General features: G+C 47.0%; 1 protein-coding gene across 2 annotated transcripts in view; it reads left to right on the top strand.

The window, feature by feature from the left end:
• The window catches only part of Srp68 (signal recognition particle 68), a 32,946-nt gene extending 14,924 nt beyond the window's left edge, over nucleotides 1–18,022 (top strand). The window contains exons 9-16 of one of the 2 annotated variants that reach the window (XM_042702717.1): nucleotides 6,620–6,718; nucleotides 10,849–10,913; nucleotides 13,188–13,344; nucleotides 13,540–13,634; nucleotides 15,102–15,231; nucleotides 16,474–16,549; nucleotides 16,892–16,944; nucleotides 17,264–18,022. In XM_042702717.1, the coding sequence (XP_042558651.1) occupies nucleotides 6,620–6,718; nucleotides 10,849–10,913; nucleotides 13,188–13,344; nucleotides 13,540–13,634; nucleotides 15,102–15,231; nucleotides 16,474–16,549; nucleotides 16,892–16,944; nucleotides 17,264–17,491 (903 nt within the window). In that variant the 3' untranslated portion in view covers nucleotides 17,492–18,022. Of the gene's footprint in view, nucleotides 1–6,619; nucleotides 6,719–10,848; nucleotides 10,914–13,187; nucleotides 13,345–13,539; nucleotides 13,635–15,101; nucleotides 15,232–15,804; nucleotides 15,899–16,473; nucleotides 16,550–16,891; nucleotides 16,945–17,263 lie in introns of those variants that run through there. The other variant, XM_042702718.1, reaches the window with a different exon arrangement.
• Nucleotides 18,023–18,418: the final 396 nt, after the last annotated feature.

Raw genomic sequence — 18,418 nt, 5'->3', positions numbered from 1 at the left:
TTGCATCTTGCCATCTCATTTCCTTTTTATTTGGTTCAATGACAATAATAAAAAGTTCTCTTCCTTAAAGTCTGAGGAACTCTAAGGAGAACACTTCATTGGCACAATTGGATTATAGTTCCTTCCTGGACTAGGGCTCTAGTAGCAACTATTTTAATTATGAGATTGAGTACATTTTCTTATTAAGTTATAAATGCTGGGGGAAAAAAATCATTGCTTGAGTTCTGTAGTAGGCACCAAGGATAATAGGGCAAATTCTAGTAAGAATAGGAAGTATATGAGGGCATAGGTACACGTAAGTGGAGGCTCCAGTGTTTAAGTGATTATAAAACATTAATCCTTTAGAAGATAGTAGTGGTGGTTTGGATTTGATTTGTGCTGGGGATTGAATCCAGGGCTTTGTGAAAGATAAGCCACACTACTGTGGTGTTGGTTTGTTTTTTGACAGTCTTGGGCTTGAACTCAGGGCTAGGGCACTGTCCCTGAGCTTCTTTTGCTCAAGGCTAGCACTCTACCACTTGAGCCACAGCACCACTTCCAGCTTTTTTTTGTTGTTGTTTTTTTGTTTATGTGGTACTGAGAAATCGAACACAGGGCTTCACGAATGCTAGGCAAGCACTCTACCACTAAGCCACATTCCTAGCCCTTAATATCCATCTTTAGCTTATAAACAAGATGTGGTACTGCACCAGGGCTGTTAATCCCAGCCCTTGGGAGATGATGTCAGGAAGATCTTGGTTCAAAAAACAAAAACAAGCTCTGTACCAGCTGCTCACGGTTGTAGTCCTAGCTACTCAGGTGACTGAGATCTGAAGATCTTGGTTGGAAATTAGCTTGGGCAGAAAAGTCTGTGAGATTCTTCTCTCCAATTAACCGCCCAAAAATGAGAAGTGGAGATGTGGCTTAAAGTGGTAGCGTGCTAGCCTTGAGTACAAAGAGGCTCAGACACAGAGCTTAGGCCCTGAGTTTAAGCACCAGGACTGGCCAAAAAATAAAATTGGTCATGAGCGTGAAAACTTACTTCAAGTACTAGTACTGGCAAAAGAAAAAAGAAAAAAAAATTCTTAGATGTCAGGTCTAACACTGTAATTGATTACATATCCATACCCATTGAGTGATTCATGGGTTATTAAATATGTGGAAATGCCCTTTGGACCGTTGAGGTTAATCTTTAGGAGAATTGCCCCATAGTGCCACTGTCAGATTATTTGGTTGGATATAACACTGCCTGACAGTTCTCAGTGTTATAGTGTATTATTCTCTACCCTGGGAACCTCAGAGCTCTGCCCTAGAAATACAGACTACTTAGTTTGCCTCTTACCCCACCTGCCATCCTCAAAGAACTGGATCACAAATTTTTAGCTCTAGCTTATTGCTTGATTACAGAGGGTTTTTTTTTTTGTGTGTGTGATATTTAAATACTAAAAGTATAGAAAAGCATGAAGTTAGAAATAATCCATGGAGGTAAAGTATTAGATTAAAAAGATGAGTTAAGAGTTAACTAGCTGGGCTGGGAAGGTGGTTCAGTGATAGAGTGCTTGCCTTGCATGCATGAGGTCCTGGGTTTGATTCCTCAGTACCACATAAGGAGAAAAAAGCGGAAGTAACACTGTGGTTCAAGTGGTAGAGTGCTAGCCTTGAGCTGAATTGCTGAGAGACGGCACCCAGGCCCAGAGTTCAGGCCCATGACCAACCAAAATAATAATAATAATAAAAAAAGTTAACTAGCTGTGCTGGGTGCCAGTGGCTCATGTCTGTCATCCTAGCTACTCAGGAGGCTGAGATATGAGGATTGTGGTTCGAAGCCAGCCCAGGCAAGAAGGTCTATAAGACTCCTATCTCCAGCTAACCACCAGAAAACCGGGAATGGCATTGTAGCTTAAGTGGTAGAGCACTTGCCTTGAGCTGAAGAGCTCAGGGACAGCGCCCAGGCCAGAGTTCAAGCCCTACAACCGACCAAAAACAAAGTTAACTAGCTGCCAAAATATAGTTGCAAACTCCTTATTCTCCTTAGCCAAGCTCATATGGTCTTACTTTATCTTGTGTTCCTAATATTTGATCACTCTTGCAGTATCTCTCATGGTTGTATTGTAAAGTTCTGGGGAGGATTTTAAATATCTGCCTGTTTGAGGATTCTTATCCTCAAGTTCTGGTTGTTGGGGTGGGCTTTTTTTGTTTGTTTTTCACAGGATCTTGATCTGAAAATTTTCCCACAGCCTGTCTAATCCTGGCATGCCCCACCCTGGGCATAGCTGGGTTTTTTGTTTTATTTTGGTTTTGTTGGTCATGAGACTTAAACTCTGGGCCTGGGTGCTCAAGGCCAGCCCTCTACCACTTGAGCCACAGCGCCACTTCCAGTTTCCTGGTGGTTAATTGGAGATGAGAATCTCATGGACTGGCTGGGAAGGTGGCTCAGTGGTAGAGCGCTTGCCTTGCATGCATGAGGCCCTAGGTTCAGTTCCTCAGCACCACATAAGCAAAAAGAAAAAAGCAGGAAGTGGTGCTGTGGCTCAAGTGATAGAGCGCTAGCCTTGAGCCGAAGAGCTGAGGGACAGTGCCCAGGCCCAGAGTTCAGGCCCCATGACCGGACCCAAAAATAAAACAAAAAAAAAGAATCTCATGGACTTTCCTGCCTGGGCTGGCTTTGAACGGGGATCCTCAGATCTCAGCCTCCCTTACAGGCATGAGTTTGCATATCTGGTTTTTGATGTTTACATTTTTAATGTTTAAGCAGAAGGGAAACTATCCTCTTCTTTTAAAAAAATAAAAAGGAAAACAGCTCTAGTTAGGTTTGTTCCGTTCCCTTTTTTCCGTGTTTCTTTCTCAACTCCCTAGGCTGGGTGTGGCTCAATTCCCATTTGCTCCACACTCTTAATAGGTGTGGTGGGAATGTGGCCAGACCCGCCTTGTCTGTTAGTCACACCACCATCTTCCAGCAATTTCTATAGATAAGTAAAAACAGTCTTGGAATCTGTGTCTAATAGGCACACATCAGCCTAGCATTCCCCATGCCAGTTATCTAGCCTGCTGAATGCACGGCTTGGGAAGAGAACCTGAGGCACATCTCAGTGTTTCAGGTTTCATGGAAGGAATCCGGGGTTAACTGACTTATTAGGACTACTGAGTAGCTGGGCCTGTATCCTTCAGGAAGCTTGCTGCTGGTCTTCAACACGTCTTTATTCAGTAGCAGCGGTGGAAGGCTGGCAATTAGAGGAGAGGCACCCTGCCTGTACATGTTGAAGGTGTGTCTCCTTTCATTGTCCTTTCAAGAGTGATCTTGGCATCAAATGTAGGTCCTAGAATAAAATGTAAGCAGTAAAATATTTTTAGGGCTTCCTGTTTGGAGCCATTTCTACCTGGCACGGAGAATCATGACAACTTTTTTTTTTTTTTTTTGTCGGTCGTGGGGCTTGAACTCTGGGCCTGGGCACTGTCCCTCAGCTCTTCAGCTCAAGGCAAGCGCTCTACCACTTGAGCTACAGCGCCACTTCCGGTTTTCTGGTGGTTTATTGGAGATAGGAGTCTCACGGTCTCTCCTGCCCGGGCTGGCTTTGAACCGCGATCCTCAGATCTCAGCCTCCTGAGTAGCTAGGATTACAGGCGTGAGCCACCAGCGCCCGGCTCATGACAACTTTTAACTCAAAAGTTCTGCTAGTGGTCTCTGAACTGCAGTGCAGAGTGGCCTTCACATGGGCTCCTCCCTTTCAGACGTGCTCTATGCTTTTCACTGTTGTTTGTGGCTTCCTACACTCCCCACTGGAACTTAGAATTGTGTGAGAGCAGTGCAGAAACTTGCTTGTGTCCCACACCCTGAGGCAGAGGCTGACTGTCCCAGCAAACAGAAGTAATGTGTGGCAGTAAAGAGGTTTGACATTCTGGAATCATTAATTTTTCAACTTGATCTGTGCTCTGCCAACAGGAAAGGAGGAGATCTGTGTAGTTGGCATAAACTGAAGTTTATTTTTTTTTTCTGCCATTATCCATTGCTTGAACCCTCTGGGAGGGAGTGCTGGTGGCCTGTTTGTCGGGATGCATACTCTAACTGATGCTCAAGTTCATCCTTCTTGTTGACAGTGTGGCTCTGGTACATGTCACAGGCTGTTTGGTTTTATAACCAGTGACAAGGAGATTCATATTATCTTTTCTTTTTTTTTCTTTTGTCCTAGGGCTTGAACTCTGGGCCTGGGCTCTGTCCCTGAGCTCTTCAGCTCAAGGCGAGTACTCTACCACTTGAGCCATACTGTTATTTCCAGTTTTCTGGTGGTTAATTGGGGATAAAAGTCTCATGGATTTTCCTGCCTAGGCTGGTCTTGAACGAGGATCCTCAGATCTCAGCCTCCTGAGTATCTAGGATTACAGGCATGAGCCACTGGTGCCTGGCTCTTTTCTAAATTTTTTTGTGCCAGTTTTAGAGCTTGAACTTGGGGCCTAGGTGCTGTTCTGAGCTTTCTTTGCTCAAGGCAAGTGTTCTACCACTGGATCCACAGCTAAACTTATAGCTTTTTTGATGGTTATGTGGAGATAAGAGTCTCACAGACTTTCCTGCCTGGGCTAGCTTCAAACTGCAATCCTCAGATCTCAGCCTCCTGAGTAGGATTATAGGCGTGAGCTACTGGCACCTGGCTTTTAACTGTTTTGTGATGTGTTTTTGCTGTTCTGAATGGTGCAATAACTCTTAGACACGTGTGGCTGGTTCCATTTAAAGTAACACAGATGAGCACTGATGTATGCAGGTGCTGAGTTAGCCACCTGTGGTAATGCCACTGCATTGGGCAGTGCAGATAGAAAGTTCTGTCGGGGGCTGGGAAGGTGGCTCGGTGGTAGAGTGCTTGCCTTGCAAGCCAGAGGCCCTGGGTTTGATTCCTCAGCACCACATGAGCAAAAAAAGAAAAAAAAAAGAAGTGGCGCTGTGGCTCAAGTGGTAGAGTGCTAGCCTTGAGCTGAAGAGCTGAGGGACAGCGCCCAGGCCCAGAGTTCAGGCCCCACGACCGGACCCCAAAAAAAAAAAAAAAAAAAAAAGTTCTGTCGGATAGTGGCTGTGCTCTGTATAAAGGTGAGCTTCCAGTTCTAGGATGCCTGTACCTCTGATTTGTTTGGGAGTTAGTGAGCAGCAGGAATGTCAAGTGACAACTAAGTGGAACTCTGTGTTTGATTTAGGTTGGGTAATTTACAGAGAGATTTTTTTTTTTTTTTTTGGCCACACTAGGAAAAAAAACTAAACATTAGGAGTTCTTAAGAGAAGAAAATAAGTTTTTCTTCAGTTCCTTCCAAATATCTCTTAAAGGAGTGGGTGTACTAGCCTTTGTTTTGTGCTGCTTCAGAGGTCAATAAATGTTAAGACTTTTTTTTTCAGATTCTATGATGGTTTCTGTTGAAAGTCAAATACAGTAATGGAATGTTGATGTTTGAATTTCACAGAGGATCTGCCAGTAATGCAGGTTCCTCTCCTTTCTGCCTTTCCTCTATTCCCACCTGCTCAGTCAGATTTTTTAGGAGGACAATGTGGTTTGGTGGGTATTGAGTTAATGAATCACTTTCCACTTACCCCAGCTGTGCAGTGGAAGGCGACACCTGCCCAGGACTTGTACAGAGTCTGTCATCTCGTGCTCCTCAGTGGTCCTCAGCGCAGCCACATAGAGCTGAATCAGCATGCAGAATGCTAAGGGAAGAGAAGCTGGTGTGACATTTAGGAGACATGCCTATTCTGGTCTGCTATTGATTTGTAGTGTTTATTACTTGCTCGAGCTAAAAGAAATTGAGAATTGGCAAATTGGGTAACATCTGTCAAGAGTAATTCTGTTGGCATACAATAGAGCGCAGACGTTTTTTCTGGAAAGAGAGAAAGAAGGAAACTTCTGGTGTGCCATGTTTCAGCATGAGGGAGGTCTGTGGACACCTGTGGGGTAGTAGGTGCTGGTCTCGACCACAGGGACAAGCATTGGAGGAAAGTTCAGGAAAGTCTGGTGCTGGGAAAATATTTAAAGCAACAGCTGTCTTGACACAGTTTCAGATTACTCAAAAACATAGCTTTGGGCTGGGAAGGTGGCTCAGTGGTAGAGCGATTGCCTTGTATGCCTGAGGCCCTGGGTTCAATTCCTCAGCACCACATAAGCAGAAAAACCCAGAAGTGGTACTGTGGCTCAAGTGGTAGAGTACTAGCCTTGAGCTGAAGAGCTGAGGGACAGGATGGGAAGGGGAAACAAAGGAGGAGGCTACAAAAGAGCTGAGGGACAGCGCCCAGGCCCAGAGTTCAAGCCCCATGACTGACTTAAAAAAAAACAAATTAGCTTTTTCAGTTCCTTCATTTTGTATAGTTTCCACTTCCATGTGAACGGTGGGTAAGCAGAGAACAGTGAGAGGTTGGAGGCGAGGCTTAGGTGGTAAATTGGCAGCCAGTGAGTGAAAGCAAGAGTCAGATACCAAGTTTGAGTCCTGGTCTCGGACAAAAAAAAGAACAGTAACAGTTAAAATGAACTTAGGTCCCAACAGGTGTGTGTACACACGTGTACGTGTGTGTTTGTGGGAGGATCAGAATATCAGATTGATGTTCGGCCTTCCTCCAGATCGAATACTATGGTTTGCCCAAATCCCACGGTCTCTCCATTCCGCCCTGGTCTAGGCTGAAAGTGAAGAAACCAAGGAGCGTTTGTTTGAGTCCATGCTCAGTGAGTGCCGGGACGCCATCCAGGCTGTGCGCGAGGAGCTCAAGCCTGACCAGGTAGGACCATTTGCTCAGCACCCGCGTCCTGCGCTCAGTTACTCCTCGGTCTGTCTCATTCTCAGCATGGTCCCATTGTCTCAGTGGCTCATTCTGTTAAGTACTGGGGTAGTCAGCAAGGACCCCTGGACTCCAGAAGATTGAGAAGTTCATTTCTCAGCATCCTGTTCTTTACTGCTCTCTACTTCCCCCTTCCTTCTAACATCACTGCAATCTGCTCAAACCTGGAAACTGAAAACTTCACAACAGTACTACTTATTCTACCTTTGTCATGCCTCTCACCTGTTTTTAGTTGAGACAGGTCTTGCTCTGTAGCCCAGGCTGGGTTTGAACTTGCAACCCTCCTGCCTCGACTCTCAAATGCTGAGATTACAGTCAGGTAGCACAGCCTGGTTTCCACCTGATGTGCTTTTGTTTTTCTTTTAAATGTAGACTTCTAGGAAGGTCTTACTACTTCTTAAATGCCATTTAAGAATAGAAAGCCCAGTGATACCCCTAGGTCTCCAAATGTTTATGACGACTAAGTGAAATGTGAAGTTTACATACTCATTCTGTGTTTTATTGTTCACACTATGTCTTATTGTAACATAGAATATTCATTAAAATAACATTGTGAGTTCTCATTTTCTTTGATTCCACACTCCTTTTGTATGCCCTGCTTTCAAGATCACTAGTCTGGCAAGATCACAAGTCTGGCACCTGCAGCAGGTGCCAAGCTCTGTTGGCCTGTGCTTTGCTGTGTCCTAGGTTCTTTGCCTCAGCCTCGCCTCTTTCCTTGCTCAATAAGCCCCTGAGTGTCCTTACATCCTTCTCACACATGGATAATCTGTCCTTTCCACTTCTTTTAATGCCACGTGTTTTCCAAGGCTTGACTCACAGGTGCTGCCCATACATCCTAGTGCACACATCTCCATGATCTCTTAAGTGCCTGACACTAGCAGCTATATTTTCTGCTTGGTAATTAGTGAATATTGCCTTTAAAGTTTTGGCTTTTTTCTGAAGCTGGGGATTGAACCCAGGGCATGTTAAACAAGTGCTCTATCACTGGGCTACACACCTAGTGATTTTTTTTTTTCCCCTTCAATTTTATTTTGAAACAATCTCAGTAAACGGCCCAGGTTGGTTTCGAGCTTGCTATCTCCTGCCTTAGCCTCCTCAGTAGCTAGAATAATAATAAGCCTGTGTCAACATGTCCTGCTAATATTATTTCTTGTGTGCACAAGCACTGGGACATGAACTCAGGGCCAGGGTACTGTCCCTTAGCTTTTTTGCTCACGGCTAGCATTCTACAACTTGAAGCACAGCTCCACTTTCAAGTATTTGCTGGCTAATTAGTGATGAGTCTCAATTTTCTGCCTAGGCTGGCTTTTAGCCTAGACTTACTGTTAATTTTATTATTATTGTAGTAAAATGCAAATAGCAAAATATACCATATTGTATTTATTTATTTTCATCAGTCCTGTAGCTTGAACTTGGCATGGGCATTATCCCTGAATTTTTTTGCTTAAAGCTAGTTAATGTTCTGCCTCTTGTCCCACAGCACCACTTCTGGCTTTTTGATGATTAATTGGAGATAAAATCTCATGGACTTTCCTGTGGGGCTGCCTTTGAACCATGATCCTCAGATCTCAGCCTCCTGTGTAATTAGGAATATAGACATGAATCACCTAAAGAGGAACATAGTTTGAAGCCAGCTAGAACAGGAAGATCTGTGAGCCTTTTTTTTTTTTTTTGGTCGGTCGTGGGGCTTGAACTCTGGGCTTGGGCGCTGACCCTCAGCTCTTATGCTCAAGGCGAGCACTCTACTGCTTGAGCCACAGTGCCACTTCGTTTTCTAGTGGTTTATTGGAGATGAGAGTCTCCCAGACTTTCCTGCCCCGGCTGGCTTTGAACCGCAATCTTCAGATCTCAGCCTCCTGAGTAGCTAGGATTATAGACATGAGCTACCCGCGCCTGACTTTCTGTGAGACTCTAATCACCAAAAAGCCAGAAGTAGAGGTATGGCTCAAGTGGTAGAGCTCTACCCTTAGCACAAAAGCTGAGGGTCAGTGCCTGGGCCTTGAATTCAAACCCCAAGGCTAGCGCTCGTACACGCACACACGTATTACGGTTTTGTCTCAAAGCCTGTACCATTGGCAGCCTTTCTACACTTGAGCCGTGCCCCAAGTCCTTTTCCCTTTCATTACTTTTTTTTTGGGTCGGGTCGTGGGGTCAGAACTCTGGGCCTGGGTACTGTCTCTCAGCTCTTCAGCTCAAGGCTAGCACTCTACCATTTGAGCCATAGCACCACTTCCAGCTTTTTTTTTCTGCTTACGTGGTGCTGAGGAATCAAACCCAGGGCCTCATGCATGCAAGGCAAGCACTCTACCACTGAGCCACCTTCTCAGTCCCCCTTTCATTACTTTTCAAAGAGGTTTTTGAGTTTTGCCTGAGCCAGTTTGGACTGCAGTCCTCCTGTTTATACTTCCTAGGTAGCTGGGATGGCAGGCGAGTGTCCACTTGCCTAGCTTTTTATTGGTTGGAGTGGGATCTTGAGAACATTTTGCCTGGACTGCCTCCAGTCCTCATCTTCTTTGTCTCAGTTGTTCACGTAGCTATGATTACAGGTATGAGCCACCACACCCAGCACATCTTAACTATTTTTAAGTGTATACTTTAGTGGTAATGAATACATTCATAATGTTGCACAACCAGCATCATCATCCATCTCTAGAACTCAATTCATTTTGCACCACTGAAACCTACTATACCCATTAAATAATTTCACTCATTGTCTCTGGCAATTTATTTGTGTAGTTTTCCTCACAGTTAAAAACATCACAAAGCAAATACATGTTTTTAGTGACAGCTGCCACTGTACCTTGAGAGAACATTCCACAAGCTGCCGGTACATGTTATGTATGCTCCCTTTATCCATTTAATTGCCGCCTCCCTTCCTTCCTCACTTTGAATTCACAGCAGCTGAGCGCTCACCACAGCCTGGGTTGAATGTGGTGACATAAAATGCATTTGCTCCCTACTGCTTTGTTAACACTACCACTTTTTTGTTTCATTTATTTATTTACTGGAGTTTGAACTTGGAATCACACTTGCTAGACATGGTCTCTACTGGTGAGGCACACCTCTAGCCATTTGTGGGTTTGTGTGCATATGTGTATGTACATATACATGTGTGCTTAAGTGTCAAGCTTTTTACTCACGCTGGCACTCTGTCACTTGAGACACACTTCCAGTTTGGCAATTTGCTCTTAATTGGACATAGAATCTGGAGGACTTTTCTGCCTAGGCTGACTATGAATCTTGATCTCAGCCTGCTTTAGCTAGGATTAAAGACATGAGCCCCCAGTATCTGTTAGACGTTACACTTTTCTGCCCATGCTGTCCTAGAACTTGGATCTGCACAATCTCAGCCTCCTACACAGCTAGGATTCCAGGTATTGGTTGGGCTGTGTTCCTTTTGAAAGCTAAAGGAGAATCTAGAGAAACCCATCCCCAGTATTCTAACGGCTTTTTGGAGCTATCTATATTCCTTGTCTTAGACCCTCCCCTTCCCATCTTTAAAATAAACAGCTCAGTGATTTTTCTCCTCTGCCTTCTGCCTAAGCCTTCAACCCCTCATGTTCTCCACCATTTCCATTCTGCCTGCCTGCCTTCTCTAAGGATCTATGGCTACTCTGGGCTCACCTGGATTATTGAAACACACTTAGTCACAGCTGCAGAATCTCTTCTACTATGCCAGATGACACCTCCACAGACTCTGAGGGTAAAGAGGTGGCTATCTTAGGGGTTGTGATTCAGCCAGCTACAAAGGCAAGCTGATACAGCATGCCGTAAGGACTAGAACTTGAGTCTAAGGCACAGACCCAAAATGCATGGGCTTAGACTTTGAAAATGGGGCAGGAAACCTTAGCTGGCTACTGCTCACAGTTCTCTTACTCAGGGACAGTTTTTAGGTGTCAGAGGAAACAGAATGACCCTGACACTCGCTCATGTATTACCAGATCCTGACTTTGGGAGGACTCCATGCCACCTAGATCTCTTTTGTTCAGAGCACCTTGAGGACCTCACAGGGAAGGGGATAGTGAGAGCCAAAATTAAGAGTTTTACTTTTTACCTTTTACTTTCTTCAGAAACAGAGAGATTATACCCTTGAAGGGGAGTCGGGGAAGGTATCTAATCTCCAGTACCTGCACAGGTAAGGATTATTTTACATTTTAAAACTAAAAGATGTGTCATTGGAGCAAAAGAGTATGTTTGTGTATACTAATACTAATACATACAAGTGCATTTCATTATATAAAAACATTGCAGTATGTGCATATTTAAATAAATGGTTTAAGATTTTCACATAGCTTTAAAGCTGGGTCATACCAGTAGCTTAGTGGTTCCTTGCGATCTCTGCTTTGGCTTACTCCTGTCCTCTTCTAGAGCTAACCACTCTTCCTTCCCTCTGCCAAGTTCTAGAAGTTACTTTCCTCCAAGTTCTGAATGTTTTGACTTTCTCCATGGTCCCTTTCCCATTTCATTTCAATTCAGGTTTCATTCCATCCACAGTGGTTTTTTTGTTGTTGTTGTTTTGTTTTGTTTTTGTTGGTTATAGGGCTTGAACTCTGGGCCTGGGTGCTGTCCCTGAGTTCTTCAGCTCAAGGCAAAGTGCTCTACCACACTACCACTTAGCCACAGCGTTGCCACTTCCGGTTTTCTGGTGGTTTTTATTAGAGATAAATCTCACGGACTTTCCTGCCCAGGCTAGCTTTGAACCACTGGCGCCCAGCTTTGTATTGTCTAGAGAGTTGGGCGCTGGTGGCTCACACCTATAATCCTACTACTCAGGAGTCTGAGATCCGAGGATCTCGGTTCAAAGCCAGTCCCAGGCAGGAAAGTCTGGGAGACTCTTATCTCCAGTTAACCACCAGAAAACTGGAAGTGGTGCTGTGGCTCAAGCAGTAGAGCGCTTGCCTTGAGTTGAAGAGCTCAGGAATAGTACCCAAGCCTAGAGTTCAAGCCCCACGACCGACAAAAAAAAACAATGTCTAGTGAGTACCACTGCTATATTTGTTATCTTTTTAATGGCACTAATCTGTACCCTCCTTGTCCATACTTTAAGGTCCATTCTTTTCTGTTCAGTTTGCTATGTTTATTGCGTTGTTTCTACTCTGCTTTTTGCTATTGGGGCTTACTGTAAACCTGGCTAAAAGCAGCTAAAACCATGAATTAGCTGTGTGGTCTTGGAATTTCCTCTGCCAAATGATTTTTTTGTCACTTTTAAATTCAACTTCCCAGAAAGTGTCAGGACATGGACAAAATAAAGACAAAGTTCTCTCCTAAATGTAACACAAAATGTCCTCCTGTCCGGTAGAGCCCTTGGTCCATCTGAAACCTCCTGAGCACAGTCTTTAGTCCCCACGTTTCTGTCTGCATTCTGGTCTTCAGAACTCTCAGCAGAATCACCGGTCTGCTGCTCACAGCCGTGTCCAGGGCTTCTCCAGCACGTTTGTACACTTTCAGACACCTCCACAACCACCTGCCAAAACCTAAGAACCACAGGCCAGCTGAGTCACATGGCACCTCCGCTCTCCTGCCAGTTTTCTAATGACTTACTTTTGCATTGCTATAAAAAAAAAATACCTCACATGGAAACCTAGAGGGAAGAGTGATTTCTTTTGGCCCATTGTTTGTGGGGGGATGGGGGGCATGGCATGGGACGGATAGGGCAGAACCGTTCACTAGCCAGGAAGGGGCTAGGGCAAGATAGTGCCTCAAAGATTCACCAGCAGTGACCAACTTCCTTCAACTAGGCCCTGCTTCCTGCTTTCACTACCGCCCAAAGCGGTCATCATACTATTAATTCATCAAGGGATCAGCCTGTTCATTAGGTCAGAGCCCTGTGATCCAATCATCTCAAACATACCCAGTGGTGTGCTTTACTAATCCTCGGGTGTTTCTCAACTGAATCAAGCCCAAATCAAGCATCACAATGCACCAGGCATGGAACTGGGCCTCCTTCCAGAAACTGGCTTTAACCCACAGTGTGATCCTAGGGAGTAAATCTAGAAACTTGTGCACGGTGGGCACTCGCTCTCCTGCCAGGTCATGCCTCCCTCCCACCCATGGGCCACTTGAAGAACAAGCCACATCTCTTAGGTATTCATTTCTTACCAGATAAATGATCTTCAAATATTAACGACAGTAACAAAAACAACAGGCACTATCCTTTCAAATTAGGAGCTCTATGACTCCTGAGCAAAGAAAGATAAATAGGATATTATTCATGCTGAAATCGGCATTTATGGAAGATCTCATTCTGGTTCCCTCCGAGTTTGCTACTGAACATTCAGCTGCCAGATTCCAGGCCCTGTGAGCCGGAGGCCCAGCCAGACAGCCCTGCTGTGTGGTGCACGTTTCCCTTAGGTCAGTCCCCACTCGTAGTGCAGCACTCTTCCCTGAGCTGACAGGCCGTCTGTTCCAGCTACCTGACCTACATCAAGCTGTCGACAGCGATCAAGCGCAATGAGAATATGGCTAAAGGTCTGCAGAAGGCGCTGCTGCAGCAGCCGCCGGAAGATGACAGCAAGCGCTCCCCCCGGCCGCAGGACCTGATCCGCCTCTACGACATTATTCTTCAGGTAACTGTTGGAGGAGAATGAGAAGGCGAGTCCTGCATTTGTGTTGGACATGAGATGATTTGCCTCTGCATAGGCAATTGGCGAAGAAGCTGGGGAATTCTGAGGTCTTCTTACAAGGACAGATAAAAACGGTTCTGGCAAGAACTAATCTGAGGCCTTCTCCTCATGGATTTTCTTGTTGCATTTGTTTTACAGAATCTGGTGGAATTGCTGCAGCTCCCTGGCTTGGAAGAGGATAGAACTTTCCAGAAAGAAATAGGTCTCAAGACCCTGGTATTCAAAGCTTACAGGTGATAGCCTTCAGGCTGGGCGTCCCAGCAATTCTGTAAAGTTAGAATATGTCCCAGCCCAGGGAAGATGGCGTTGTGGGCATTTGTGTGCTCAGTATGCCCAGCCCAGCTTGTTCACAGGAAATTCAGCTTGTTCACAGGAAATTGCAGCCAGTAGTCTCTAGTGTGCCTTGTTTGTTCTTTGCATAGGTTTAGGGATTAAGCCTGGCGCCCTTTTCTTCTAAACTGCCTCCCCAGGAGAGAGACTAGTGTTGGATAGAGTACCAGTTAGCAAGCCAGAACAGCCAGGTCAGGGAGCCTACACTGAGTTGGGATACAGTTAAATGTTTCGGTTTCTTAAATGAATCTGCTATTTGTAAGTAGGAAGTGGGCTGTGTAGCGGGAGGCGGGGTCCAGGCAGGATGGTGGAGTAGAACCATTGGCTCCTCACCCTCCTTTTCCGGCCCTCGCCTCTGTTCTTGGCCTCCCTGGGTGCCCCACCTCCACTTAGGTGGCCCTTCTGTCCTGTTAAAGCACTACTCAGCTTTTCTCGTGTGTGTGTGTGTGTGTGTGTGTGTGTGTGTGTGTGTGTGTGTGTGTGTGTGTGTGTGTGTGTGTGTGTGTGTGTGTGTTGGGGGGGAGGGATGTTTGGTGGTGGTGGTGATAGGGCTTGAACTTAGGGCCTGGGTGCTATCTCTGATCTCTTTTGCTCAAAGTTCTACTACTTTGAGCCACACCTCCACTCACTCTCTCATGATTTTCTTGCCATAGCTGGCTTTGAACCCCGATCCTTAGAATCAGCCTTCTGAGTAGTTTGGATTCCAGGCCACCAATGCCTACCTCAGCTTCTCGTGAGCCCAAAAGAGTTTTAGCTAGAACCTTCTTTGCTTTTGGTTTTTGGAAAAAACGTGTTCGGGGGCTGGGAAGGTGTCTCAGTGGTAGAGCACTTGCCTTGCATGCATGAGGCCCTGGGTTCAATTCCTCAGCACCACATAAGCAAAAAGAAAAAAGCCGGAAGTGGCGCTGTGGCTCAAGTGGTAGAGCACTAGCCTTGAGCTGAAGAGCTGAGGGACAGCGCCCAGACCCAGAGTTCAGGCCCCACGACCGGACCCAAAAAAAAAAAGAAAGAAAGAAAGAAAAAACGTGTTCGGAGAGAAATGATTGTGGATGGTGGTGGGTGGGATTTACGCTTGAGCCAGACCACATTCCTCCCCCTCCCTCACCTGCCGCCATCCTCCTCTGGGGAACTGCTCCTTTTCAGTCAACCACCAAGTAAAAGGGAGGTCCTGTATGGACCTGCGTGGCCTTCTCCCATTGCTGGGAAGGACCTAGATCAGCCTAGCAAGCCTGGGTGCTGCTAATGGGGGAGGAGGGAAATTGTGATGGTAATCTTGGGTAAAAGTCCTCTTCCAAACGTAAACTGAATGCGAAAGTGCAAGGCAAGCCTTGTCTGCTGTAAGATACCGTGGCTCTTTCCCTTTCCATCAGGTGTTTTTTCATCGCTCAGTCCTATGTGTTGGTGAAGAAGTGGAGCGAAGCCCTGGTCCTGTACGATAGAGTCCTGAAATACGCCAGTGAAGTCAGTTCCGATGCTGGGGCCTTCAAGAGCAGCCTAACGGTGAGCCACTGGCCCCTCCTTGTTTCCAAGCCCAGAAACTGTGTAGTGAGGAGGTGCAGGGCCCTGGGGGTAGACCCAGCTGAGCTTCTTAGGCTGCTTTCCCTTTCACTCTTGATCTGTATACTGAGTAACTCATAGAGAATTCACACACACACACACTCATGCATATAATCCTAGCTACTTAGGAGGCTGAGATATGATCTGAAGATTGAGATTCAAAGCCAGCTCAGGTAGGAAAGCCTAAGAGACTTACTTCTAATTAACTACTAGAAAAACTGGAAGTGGAGCTGTGGTTCAAAGTGGTAGAGTGCTAGCCTTGAGCAAAAGAGCTCAGGGATAACACCCAGGCCCTGAGTTCAAGCCCCACAACCAACAATAACAACAAAAGAAAGCCATCTCAACCAGCATGATGGCACATACCTATAGTCTGAGCACTAAGACGGCTAAGGCTTGAGGATGAAGTGTTCAAGTCTTCAGTACTTAGCAGGACCCTGTTTCCAAAAAAAAAAAAAAGAATGAAAGGAAAGGGAAGGAAGGAGGGAGTAAATAAATAATTCATTTCTTTGGTTGCAGGGAAACTAGATCATATGCATAATATGTGTGAGACCTTGGGTTTGATCCTCATCTCTGCAGAAACAAACAAAATCAGTGAGTCCTGGAATTAGAGATATTGCTAGGAAGGGGTGTGGGTGGAGAGCAGATGAGTGAGCACTAAATCAGCACACAGTAAGTGCCATTTTGACACACATCCACAAATTAGTGTAGAGCAATGAGGCATTTCAGAACTGCCCGTCCGACGTCATACGCTGCGTGGCTTGGGGAGACAGTGTCAGACAATAGAGGCAAGATGGGTCTGTGGCCAGACCTTGTCAGGTCATTCCATTCTGCCCCGTGAGACTTAAGGCAGAAGTGGTGGGCCATGGCGGCCGAGGGCTTGATTCCGAGTCCCACCTCTGCTCCTGGGGGCGAAGCCTTCATCCTGCCCATGCCTCAGAGTTCTCTGCCACGTGGAGCTAGCAGCTGTGTGATAACTTATTCTTCTCATCACTATTTCAAGCATTGTTACTTAAGCCATGACATAGGTTTTCTCACTTGAAATAGGCCAGGGTTCTTTGTTTTGAAGAGACCCATTGAAAAGCCCACAGCTGTGAAAATCCCAGTGGGATGGCCTGGTCCAGGTTAGCCAGGGCGCTGCTCTGGCCGGCCCCACCCACTGAGCGTGTGTTCCCGGGACTGTTGCAGGACCTGCCGGATGTGCAGGAGCTCATCACTCAAGTGCGCTCCGAGAAATGCTCGCTGCAGGCCGCGGCCATCCTGGGTGAGACACCGCCTGCTTCCTCCACTGCCCATCTCTCCCTCGTTCCTTACCCTGTGCCACTACTAGCAGCGTGAAAGGCGGTGTGTGGGTTAGCCTGTACAATTCTTGTTATATCAGCCTTTACGTCTGTAGAGATCTGTCCCTTTCCCCCTTACCCTTTTCCTTGCATCGGCAGCTCCCCTGGGCTAGAGTTTGTTATCCGTTCATACCACTTCTCAGCAGTGTTGGGACTGGAAGGGGGCAGCTCGTGACCACATCTGGGCTGCCTTTGCTGAGGGTGTGGGCTGGGCGCTGTGGCTGCCACACACAGTCCCTGTTCTTACTGAAACTCTGCACTTGCAGATGCCAACGACACCCATCAAACAGAGACTTCCTCCCAGGTGAAGGACAACAAGGTGCGTCTGGCTTTTGAGGAATACAATCATTTGTAGACTGCCCCCAGCCCTTTGCCTGTTCCCTCCCTTCTGCCCGGAGCCCTACAGGGTGCTGTGCAGCCTAGTGGATGGCTGGGTGGCCTGGGAAGAAGGTGGAGGCGGCTTGGTTACAGTCACACCTGAGGGTCAGCACTCAACCTGGACTCCTGGTGACTTCCAGGGGTCAGTGAGTGACCTCTAAGTTAGGGACACGCTACACGCCCTGCACACGCCCACACTGATCTGAGTGCCTGGTGCACAGTGGAAGTTCACTGCAGGTCTTCTGTGATTTAACTTCCAGCCACTGGTCGAACGGTTTGAGACTTTCTGCCTGGACCCTTCCCTGGTCACCAAGCAAGCCAACCTCGTGCACTTCCCGCCGGGATTCCAGCCCATCCCTTGCAAGCCTTTGTTTTTCGACCTGGCCCTCAACCATGTGGCCTTCCCCCCGCTGGAGGACAAACTGGAGCAGAAGGCCAAGAGCGGCCTCACGGGGTACATCAAGGGCATCTTCGGCTTCCGGAGCTAACCCGGCTCTCCTGTCGTTGTGAGAACCGCCCAGCCCGCCCGTGGCATTGAGCCCAGGTCTGCACCGGCCAGGGCAGAGCTCAGCACCCTCAGCCCTGCGCCCCTACATCTTGTGTGTGTGTGTGCACCTACATTCTTAACGCACGTGTGGGAAGGGCGCACTGCCATCTTCTAGGCCCTGTGTCAGGGCCGCCCGTCTCCTGTGCTCTCCGGGCTCCTGTGAGCCGGGATTGATTGCCTTCTCTCAGTAACGTACGTGTTCAGGGGTTCCGCAGCAGGCTCGGGGTGGGGCGGGGAATGTTTTGTCGTGTGTCCTCAGCACCACGGATTTGAAATGAACTCAACCCTGCCGTGGGGTCCAGGGCCCCCGAAGTCTGTCCATGACTGAAACAGCGGCAGCGTTGCCAAGAATTACTCGCAGCCTTACCCCTTCACCAGTTTAGAACAAGCAGAGAGCTCTATTTTTAGAAGAAATATGTTACACTCAGAAGTGATGGAACCAAATCTTATATTAAAAGGCAAAGATGGTGGAGACCGTGCCATGTATTGCTTGTCCTCGCGCCCAGGTCTGCTCCGGGCCTGCGCGAGGCTGAGCGAGGCCGCCGTCAGGTGCACACATGCTCCCGCCCGGGGTTACAGCCCACCCAGTGCAGCGGCTCCCGCACTGCCGCTCCCTCGTCCTCAGTCTGTATGTTATGGCATCCATAATAGACGGCACAAAAGCAGTGTAAGAAAGAAGGAATAAATGTGATTTAAACCTGAGCTGTACCTGACACCTCTGACCCCTCACTTGTCTATGCAAAGAAAGTCCACCAGGGGCTGGGAAGGAGGCTCAGTGGTAGAGTGCTTGCCTTGCATGCCTGAGGCCCTGGGTTCCATTCCTCAGCACCACATACACAGAAAAAGCCAGAAGTGGTGCTGTGGCTCA

The sequence above is a fragment of the Dipodomys spectabilis genome, unplaced genomic scaffold, assembly GCF_019054845.1.
Source record: "Dipodomys spectabilis isolate Male_0828 unplaced genomic scaffold, ASM1905484v1 ptg000329l, whole genome shotgun sequence".
In the NCBI taxonomy this organism is placed as follows: domain Eukaryota; kingdom Metazoa; phylum Chordata; class Mammalia; order Rodentia; family Heteromyidae; genus Dipodomys; species Dipodomys spectabilis.
This window is presented reverse-complemented; position numbering and strand designations above follow the sequence as displayed.